This window comes from Temnothorax americanus, unplaced genomic scaffold (assembly GCF_048541705.1).
Source record: "Temnothorax americanus isolate GAGA-0224 unplaced genomic scaffold, ASM4854170v1 Scaffold23, whole genome shotgun sequence".
Classification (NCBI taxonomy): domain Eukaryota; kingdom Metazoa; phylum Arthropoda; class Insecta; order Hymenoptera; family Formicidae; genus Temnothorax; species Temnothorax americanus.
Window position 1 is genome coordinate 1357431 of NW_027509371.1, and position 10041 is coordinate 1367471.

The window sequence follows — 10041 nt, forward strand, 5'->3', positions numbered from 1 at the left end:
ACGCGATAAGCCAACATCCGCTTATATAAGCTTTCCCCACCCTCTCGCCCTTTCGTAGGATATTCGGGGGGGGGGGGGGGAGGCAATGCGACCGACTCGCAACAAAAGACGCGTGATGGTTGGTGGAAGGGGGTGAGAATCGACATCGACGAGGTAATACCGAAGATAGCCGGCCATATACGTAAATTTTCGTGACTCTCGGCCGGATTTAGCGGGCTCAAGTGGATTTGAAAAATAATATGGCCACGTTCAGCAGGACGTTTATTTTGCAACTGTTGGAAGTTTTCGAAGCTCAGATTGCATTGATCCTCTAGATCTAAAAGAATAATCCAATCTGAGCTCAGAAAACGTCCAACAATTGCAAAATAAACGTTCTGCTGAACGTGACACCATTATGGATATTATCGATTTAAATATCTGAGTAATTGGGTCAAAGTGAAATGCTTTGAAAAAAATATATAATATTATACAGGGTGTCACTTAATACGTGAGCGCATACTACCAGGCGCTCGCCTTATGCTAGGTCTACAATGCGAGTCGTAAAGTCGTGAGCCGGAAGAATTGACCAATCACAGTCGATTATTCTCCTCAAATTCGATTGTGATTGGTCAATTCTTCCGACTCGCATTGTAGACCTAGCATAATGTAAATAATATAAAATTGTTATAAATACATTTTTGTTTGTCTAATTTTTTTTAAACTGTTTAAAAAAGTTATATTCGAATATACAAACGTGTAAACGAAACGCCTTCTCATTGGCTCGCGAGACTCGTGACATCACTGTGACAACCAGTATATCTCCATAAAGGTAATGTCCCATGGCATGTATTTTCCGCGTAACCAATCAGAAGCGTTTCGCGTTTCCCATTAACGCATATTCACACTTCTGATTGGTTACGTGGAAAATATGTGCCATACCGAGTCCCCGGATTAGTCCAGGGAGGATTAATCTGCACGATCCTTTGGGTCTAACGAACCCACGGACTCGAGTTTATCACTACGGACACCCACACGCAGTAACATACTACACACACTCACAAATACACATTTCCGACTTTGTATTCAACTGTACCACTTGCTCTGGCCGTATTGCATTCTGTAAAGAGGAGGCAGGATGCCATTTACTTTTAGACGAAGAACTCTACCGAGTCCGGTCTACCGCTTCTCATGCGCTTATTTGCTCAAACATTTTAGTTAATAACTCAATAACTATTGCAAATTTTGCAAAATGGTAAACGACTTTTCTTTTCAGTTTGACCCTAATCTATCTCCCCAATCTATCTCCATCTTTCATTATATCGAATCGAACATGCCGTATATTTATATTAATATTAATAAATAGATACTAATATATTTATGTAATTAACTAAAATTATAGTATACAGGGTGTCCCATTTTAACTTTCGCACCGCGTAATATCTCGGGAATCGATGATTTCATTGAAAAATGTTTCGGACAAAAATTGTATGGTTTAGAGGAGACCACCAGATGAGCTGACTAAATTTTGGGTCCGGCGCCAACTTTAGACCCAATAAGACCCAACTTGATTTTTTAAAATGGAAACCCCAATTTTTTATTGTATCATTTTTTTCTACTAATGAATTTGAACAACTTTTGTCTGAGACATTTTTCTGTTTGCCTGATACTTTTTGAGATATTCAAGGAAAACTTAGCAATTTTTTTCAATATTTAGCTTATTACGATATCTCGGCAATTGTTTGTCGGAGGGAAAAGTGGTACAGAACTTCTTCACTTGATTTCGTCTCAAGAATATGCTATTGCAATAGTACTTCAATTTTTTTTAAATATTTGTGTATGCATCTCCTTGGAGTTTTCATGTATAATATAATAATTCAAAAAATTAAAATTTAATACGGGCAATAAGAGCCAAGAGTGCCGTTTTACCGCTCAAATTTATTATAAAATACATATGGTCAAAGTTACGAACGTTTCGACCCTTTTTGGGGTCTTCCTCAGCGCATTATATAACAGTAAATTCTACATAAATAATAACTCAAGTTATCGATTGGGTATATACTTAGAACTTGATCGGTTGAGCGGTTATTGAGATCTCAAAATCTCGGGTACTCGCAACTCGTGCGTTCGCGTAAAAGAGTCACGGTGCGGTCTCGCTTCGCGTGTACTTGGCACGAGACGCTATACCGTGTCTCTTGATATTCATGTAATTAACTAAAATAATAATATACAATTAAATAATATATTACATGCTATTATTTTAATTAATTTAAATAATGGACAATGTATATAACTACAATTAAAAAAAAAAATCTTTCAGGCACATAAAATAAGTAAATTCCACAAAAAAAAAAACGCCAACAGTACGCGGTGTTCCCAAACGGTCACCCATTTAAGTACTAACCGCGCTCAACGTTGCTTGACTTAAGTGATCGGACGAGAACTTGTAGGTTCAACGTGATTTGACCGTTGGCGAAAGTATCTTTTTTACAAAGAGATAATAACACACTTTTTCATCAATTTTCATATTATAAGAAAGAAAAAAATTTTTTAAACTACCGATAGTGCGTTAAACTTGAAACTTCAGGCTTTAAAAATGCCTTTTTAATTTTTTGTTTACGATGATTTTTCGTCGAGTACCAACATCATTTCCAAAAAAAGTACAGGTTTAGTTTCAAAATCGTATAACTCGGTAAAAAAAAATCGTAGAAAATAAAAAAAAAACGTTTTGTAGGCAAAATATAGTTTATGGAACTTGAAAAATTTTTTTCGAGAAATTAAAAAAAAAGTAAAAATTATAATAATAAAAAACAAAATACAAAAAACAAGAACCTAAAAATTAATTGGTAAAAAAATTAGTTTAAAAAAATGTCCCCCGACTATACTGCCTAAAGTAAGTTATATAACCTTCTGGCCAGCTAACCGTTTGTTAAAAAACAAAAAAATAAGTGCATAAATACATAATTGTTATATGTACTACAAGACTTGGTAGCGAAGTTATATCCAGATCACAAGCGTCGAAGTATATACGAGCTACGAGCATTGAGTAGACGACTGCGCATCATACTGCGCAAGCGGTTGTCATGGAAACATCATGTGGGTCAGAAAACTTAGAAAAGTGATAACAACGAGGTGGACAAGAAATAAATTCCACTAATAAATAAAATAAAAAGAATGCCAGTAATAAATAAAAATAAAGAGAAAGAAGAATACTCCCGAAAACAAAGGAACATGAAAAAGTAATATAATTAAGTGAATAAGTAATAAATTGCCCAACAAGTAGCAAAGTGACGTTAAATGACGTCTTAAATAACGTCTTATATTGACGTCATGACGACGTTATTAAGACGTCATTTGACGTCACTTTGCTACTTGGGTGGATTGTTAAATGACAACTAACAGTTTTCTAAATAATTCTGCAATCTGTAAAAAATTTAAAATATTAATAAATAAATTAACTAAATAATAGAATTAACTAATTTTATAAAGCATATTAATATTATGTTTTTGTTAATATTTTAATAATAATAAAGATTTTCTGTTATATGAACAAAGTTTATTTTATGAAAAATTAGTGCGAAAATTAGTGCAAAAATTAGTGCGAATAATTTTATTTGGTAATATCCTTTTATTAATACTATTAAAAGCTCTTTGTTCGAACAAAGCCTATTACAAAAAGAGCTCTTTAAATATTCAGCAAAAGATAATTTTCTTTTTTAATAATTTAAAATATTCGATGTATATATATATATATATATATATATATATATATATATATTATCCATTTCTCTAATATATATATAAATAGAAGATATCATCTGTAAGATAAATTCATGTCATTAAAAAAAATAATACAATTATTTTTCAAAGATTTTATTAATATATTACTAAAACTTGCTATTTTTATGTATCCTTTTATTTCTACTTGTTGACCCTTTGTGAAGTAATTTTCATATTCATAATTTGTCACTTGAATTTCAAGTTTATGAGTATATATACCATCAACTAATCCGTAATCACATGTTTTATATTTAGTTAAAAGTATATTGAAACTGGTCTTTATATATATATATATATATATATATATATATATATATATATAAAGCCGCGTATATATACAAATAATTATCAAATAATTTATTTTAGTATTTAATTTATTTTTATTAATAAACATATTTTTTTAAATTAGAAAAATATAAATGATTTATAAATGCTAACATTTTTCCTAACAGATACTTTATTTGATTAATTTGTTGTATGTGTAAATGTTTAAAAATATTATGTTAAAAATATGCTTTGTGTGTAGAAGAGAAGCGGTGTGCGCGTTTCAATTATCACTCCTCGCAAGTGCTTATTATAATCCTATGATAATTGTATACATATATATTTGTAAGAAATAAATATTAATCAACGGGGGAGGGAGATTTCTTTAAACCAGCGTTAATCTCCTTTTCCTGTTTATTAATTATATTAATATTTATGTATATATATTATGGTCAATAATATACATGTACATAATTATATACATAATATATATACACAATTATTAGATAGGCATTATATATATATTTGCTATATAAATGTAGATTTGAATTTAAGCGCTACTCGTCACGTGACACACATTTAGTTCATCACTTTGACGTTGACGCTGAAATTATAAACCGTTTTCTTGACGGAAATTCCTTATTACGATTATTACATTTGCGTGGACTGTGTGGACGGATCTCTTGTACCTGAATCAGAGGGAAAATAATAGAGTTTTCTCACTGACGCGCTTACGATTTTTAAACGAAACCTTTCTCGCCAAAGACAGTATATTCCGCGATGAATCCCTCAGAGCCAAGCGGCACCGAGACTCTCAGGTACAATGAGTTCACATTGGATGACACTGACATAAGGTTATACACCAGCTTACTCTTGACAGATCAAAAGCTTTTCAGTATTTTCGCAACGCAATGTGATTCGGATATGCGTTGTTATTTTCACAGCTAATTTTTCGTATGTTCGAATGATGTTTAGTTTTCTTTTTACGTTAAATTCACACGTCGTTTCGTTTTAGCTCAAAGATGAAAGACGTGATTGACGTTCTCGCGATGCAGCGCGAGAAAAGGAATACATTACAAAAGAGTATTACGATCGATTATACCAAGTCCAGCGACAGTTTCACAGTTTCTCGATTTATCTTCGAGTGCGGTATGTTGGGTGCAACGATATCTCACCATTGGAAAGTTGTTAGGCACTTTAGAAAATTTGTCGAGCTTTAGAAAACTTGTGTTTACCGTAAAAAGGTAAAGTCTTTAATAAAACGCTCGTCTGAATTTAGGTTTGAAATTGGAGGCTCACCCATTGACGATAGCTACCGCTGCAACATTATATCACAGATTTATTAAAGAAGCGACAGCACAGGGTTATGATAATTATGTAAGAACGGATGGTACTTCAAGACTCGATAAGTTCTTAATAAATACGACAGAATTTGGTTTTTTTTTTTAGCTCATAGCTGCAACTTGCCTTTATCTGGCTGGTAAAGTAAAGGATGATACGCTGAAGATAAGAGACGTAATGAATGTATCTTACAACACGCTTCACAGAGGTTCTCAGCCGCTCGATCTTGGCGATCAGTATTGGAGTATGAGGGATGCAATCGTACAAGCTGAACTTCTGATCATGAGGATGCTCAAGTTTCAAGTCACGCCTGTGCATCCGCACAAGGTAAAGTGTTGTAAATATTACTAAGGCTGTGTTCCAAATTTACTCCAGTTAACGTTACGTACACTAGCATTTTAGTTAACTAGGGTGAATTTGGAACACAGCCTAACTGATAACGTTAACAGACATATGTGATAACGCATAAATAACCGCATTATGTTTCCTTATAGTACATGCTTCATTATCTGCGATCTTTGCAAGCTTGGTTTGGTGAAGAGGAGTGGTCCAAGTATCCGGTCGCCAAAACTAGCATGGCACTGCTACAAGACTTTCATCATTCCCCAGCTATTCTCGACTATCCACCGAACTTAACAGCGATAGCTTGTATCAACTTGTCATTACAAATTTACGGCGTGGTCGTACCTCTAATGGACGAGTGTGATCAACAGCCGTGGTTCAATGTAAGTATTACTGAGTACACATGATGCTACAAAATTTTTTGTCCGTTTTTCTATGTTAGTCGATAGATTTATATGTAAATTTTCTTATCACCACACAGGTTTTCTGCAAAGATTTAGCGAGGGATAAGTTATGGGAAATTATGGAAAAAATCATGGCGGCATATGATGACGAACCTGAAACGAGAGACAATTAATAGTAATAAGCGCGTATCTGTATCTATTACAATAATAAAGCACTTTCCGTACATTACAAACTATGGCAGTTGTTTTATATACACTTTTTTAATTACGAGCCGTATTCAGCGAATTTTTCTAAATTTTTCGATCAATAGAAAATATTAGAAAACTTTATTTTATACAATACTCGAGTATTTATTCAATATTCGGTTAAAAATATATTAATTTGTATTGTATCATACGCAAAAGGTTGTAATCATTTTTCTATGAAGTATTAAGAGACAAACCTGTAAGAAATAAAACTGAAGTATATTTTCAGAACTAATTCGTACAATTTAATTCGCTAATACATTTTCTCTATCAAACATGTTCTTTATAATCGCAATTCTCGTATCATCCATTTTCTTTAATAACAAATATGTTTACTTTGTACAAGAAAAAAAATTTACTTGGACTAATTAATACATATGTTGATGATACGTATGATGTATACGTGTATGCACAAAGTAGGAACATAAATATGTATATATATTAGATATACCTATTCCTAATATACGAGAATAAAATCTTTAAATATACCTCTTTTAAGATTCATTTATTTCACTCATAAACGACAAAATTTCTTCTGTACATTTTCTCAAAGTATTTAGCACAAACTTAATATCATTGTTATCCAGACTAGCAGATATACAAAGTCTAAGACTAGGCCTAGGTAAGATTCTTTCCGTTTCCAGATAGGCAGGTAGTATGATCGCCAAGTTATTTTCTATACATTTGTTAGAAATTGCAGACAGTAATTTCTCCTCGGTGGCACGGCCTTTCCGTTCTTTCAAATATACGTGCTTTAAAGGCGATTCTGCGAAACTAGAGCACACCAACATCGGGATTTCTTTGAGACCGTTGTGAATCGATAAGGTGTTATTTTTCAAAGATTGAAATACTTGTAAATTATTTTCAATTATATCTAAAGAAGTGATAGCAGCGGATGCCAGGAGAGGTGGTTGAGACGCCGAGAAACAGTAGCCAAGCCCAGATAAACGTTGATGATCGATGATAAAGGATGTTCCCACACAAAAGCCTCCAATAGTTCCCATAGCGTTTTCTAAAGATCCTAAAGAATATGTAGATATATATTATCATATATACATTTTCATATATTAACAAAAAATATCTAGCTTAGAGATGTGCGAACTATTCGAATTCGAATTTCTACGATTCGAATCCAAACTATTAAAAAAATTTCGAATCTAGATGGTTCGAATACGAATTATATACAGGGTGAGGCAATAACTATTACCACCTGAAATATATTCGAATCTATAAGGCCCAGAGAAAAATTAGCGCAACCAAAATTGTACGGTACGAAGGGGGCTATCATATAGCGATAATAATTGATATAAATTGATTCGGTACATTTTTTTTCCATGTCTTCTTCAAGCTCAAGGAGAATAATCGACCGTGATTGGTCTATTTTCTTACGGCCTTACGATTATGACTAAAAACTTTGTTACGTGCAATGGCCTTAACAGAAAATACGAAATGTCTCTGATTGGTTACGCGATACCCGTTACGCGGAAAATATCAGTCAATGGGGCCGGGGCCTTACAGAATAGGCCCTTTAGTTTGTAAGTGACCCCGTAGTAAGGTCGAAAAGCTTTGCACGTTATTTATTTCAAAATTTGTAATACAGTCTTACACTACGTTTACGCGAGCGTTACTTCTGCAGTAACTTACGATAATTCCTTCGCGTAAACGGGATTTTGTAGTAACTTGCGATAATTACAATTTACTCCGCGTAAACGAGTGAATTATCGTAAGTCACTATAGAAGTAACGCTCGCGTAAACGTAGTACGGTTCTTAACTACTTTTTTAATTTTTTGAACTCTGGTCTTTTATTATTTTAATAATTATATTGTTAATTAAAAATTATATTTCAACAATTCGAAATTATTCGATTCGCTTCAATTCGAATGGAACTTTGTCGATTCGATTTGATTCAAATTTGAAAAAGGAAACAAAATTTGATTCGATTCGACTTGACATAACAAATCCTTGATTCGCACATCTCTACTGGCTTTAATTTCTTTTTTTTAGTTATTATATTAGTATTAATTAATTTTTACCTATTATCATGTCTACTTCACTTCTGGGAATGTTGAAATATTCGGTAACGCCTCTTCCGTGTAGACCGATGGTACCAAACGATATCGACTCGTCAATAAAGATTCTCAATTTGTACTGTCTGCAAAGATCGAGTAATTCAGGTAGAGGACAAATGTTTCCCGTATTCATATAAATACCCTCTACGATCAGAAAGCGTCTGATTTTCGCAGCCTTTTTAGGACGTCGTTTGTCCGCTTCCTCCTGTTTCTTCAGGAGATTACGTAGATCTTGAACATCATTATGTTTAAAATATTGGATATTTCCTCGAGACGCGTCCAATCCTTTCTGCACAGCGAAATTTACTCGCTCGTCCACGAATATCAAGTCGGTACGTTTACAATAAGCTGGGATTGCGGTCGATGTAGCAGCGAACCCATAAGAATACGTTATAGCGTCTTCCGTGCCCATAAAACTGGCCACGCGTTCTTCTAGCTCCAGGTGCACGTCGACAGTTCCATAGAAACCTCTTGGTCCACAAGACCCAACGCCGTATTTCTTGATAGCCGCCTCGGCGCTGTCTATCAGATCCGTACTGTCACTTAGACCCAAGTAATTATGCGTACCCAAGTTGAGACAATCCCTGCCGTTGACCGTTATCCGCTTCCCGATTCTAGAAGCGATGTGTTTGGGACTCAGCGAAGGATGGTTCGCTGGCAGTTCTGGCACGAGGGACTCCGGCCGCCACTCCGCAAGTTTACGCTCCACCAACTCCTTCGAGGGTACCGAATCCTGGCCGCCGCTTCGTCTCTTGGAGATAAACCACACTATCCAAAGCACCAAGATCGCTTCTAGCAGAGTGTGGTAATGCGGCAAGGTGTCCCGCAGGATCGCCACCGATTCGACAAACAGGAGTTTCGTGCTCATTTTTCTTGACTAGTCCGAGCAGAGAGATATGTAAAGAACGCAGGCACTTTCTCTTATCGTACGATAAAATATCAATTAATTAAGAATTATATCTATATTTCTTACGAAACGAAAACATCCGACGAAAGGCTGATAACGATAAGCCGAATTATCAAGTCTCACGGGCCACAGGTCTCACCCTCACCCTTGCCTGGCACTTGGGGCTTGGGCTTGGGGCACTCACTTGGCAGCCCACAGCCTTCGCGCCAATCGCGCCAAGCGCCAAGCGCCAAATGACCCGCCATTGGGTCATTGGCGATACCCGTGTGGGTATACCTAGGCTGGATTCCACTTATCGCTCACAACGCTTGCGAGCATCATTTCGTCCTTGTTTAACATTTGACAAACAACAAGGATGAAATGCGTCCACGACCCACGAGCGTTGCGAGCGATAAGTGGAACGCACCCCTAGAGTTCTTACCTACTCCCTTCTCCTTCTAACTCGCTGAGATAGAAAGAGAAGGCGAGAAGGGATGAGTATACTCGTGTGCACTCGAGGGGTGACGTTTCCGAACGCAGCCAATGAGGTTAAATTAAATCTTAATTTCATAGATGAGAAATAATCTGAAAGACAAAGTAATACTTTTACGAGGTGAAATATATATAGAGTTTACGTACATGTACGCATACATATGCGTGTGTTTGTGCACCGCGAGGATAAATAATTAAAGGAACAATGGGTCGATTGTGTATCTTGAAAATTACAAAAGT

At 35.2% G+C, this 10041-nt stretch overlaps 2 protein-coding genes and 1 pseudogene across 5 annotated transcripts; 1 reads left to right on the top strand and 2 right to left on the bottom strand.

The window, feature by feature from the left end:
- The first annotated feature begins 131 nt into the window (after positions 1–131).
- Koko (cyclin Q) lies at positions 132–6343 on the top strand. 4 transcript variants are annotated; one of them, XM_077407787.1, is made up of 6 exons: positions 132–153; positions 5036–5169; positions 5300–5397; positions 5470–5688; positions 5856–6086; positions 6185–6343. In XM_077407787.1, the coding sequence occupies exons 2-6, from the start codon at positions 5043–5045 to the stop codon at positions 6278–6280; spliced, it is 771 nt and encodes a 256-aa protein (XP_077263913.1). In that variant the 5' UTR covers positions 132–153; positions 5036–5042; the 3' UTR covers positions 6281–6343. The 4 variants fall into 4 exon arrangements, with proteins under 4 accessions (XP_077263913.1, XP_077263910.1, XP_077263912.1 ...); XM_077407784.1 differs by lacking the exon at positions 132–153 and adding an exon at positions 3193–3215; XM_077407786.1 differs by lacking the exon at positions 132–153 and adding an exon at positions 4647–4838.
- On the bottom strand, positions 2332–2450 carry LOC143898512 (5S ribosomal RNA; annotated as a pseudogene).
- A 210-nt stretch (positions 6344–6553) lies between the features above and the next one.
- Spt-i (serine palmitoyltransferase subunit I) lies at positions 6554–9748 on the bottom strand. Its single transcript, XM_077407773.1, has 3 exons — positions 9397–9748; positions 8388–9300; positions 6554–7374 (listed from the first exon to the last, which is right to left on the bottom strand). Exons 2-3 carry the CDS (start codon positions 9289–9291, stop codon positions 6848–6850), a joined length of 1431 nt encoding a protein of 476 aa, XP_077263899.1. The 5' UTR covers positions 9292–9300; positions 9397–9748; the 3' UTR covers positions 6554–6847.
- Between the last annotated feature and the right edge of the window lie 293 nt (positions 9749–10041).

Coding starts and splice junctions, on each gene's coding strand:
- Koko (XM_077407783.1), top strand. CDS start 4,801: ATGAATCCCTCAGAGCCAAGCGGCACCGAGACTCTCAGGTACAATGAG. Junction 4,875..5,035: donor TTGGATGACACTGACATAAG/GTTATACACCAG, acceptor GTTTCGTTTTAG/CTCAAAGATGAAAGACGTGA. Junction 5,170..5,299: donor TCGATTTATCTTCGAGTGCG/GTATGTTGGGTG, acceptor GTCTGAATTTAG/GTTTGAAATTGGAGGCTCAC.
- Spt-i (XM_077407773.1), bottom strand. CDS start 9,291: ATGAGCACGAAACTCCTGTTTGTCGAATCGGTGGCGATCCTGCGGGAC. Junction 7,375..8,387: donor TGAAGTAGACATGATAATAG/GTAAAAATTAAT, acceptor CATATTCTTTAG/GATCTTTAGAAAACGCTATG.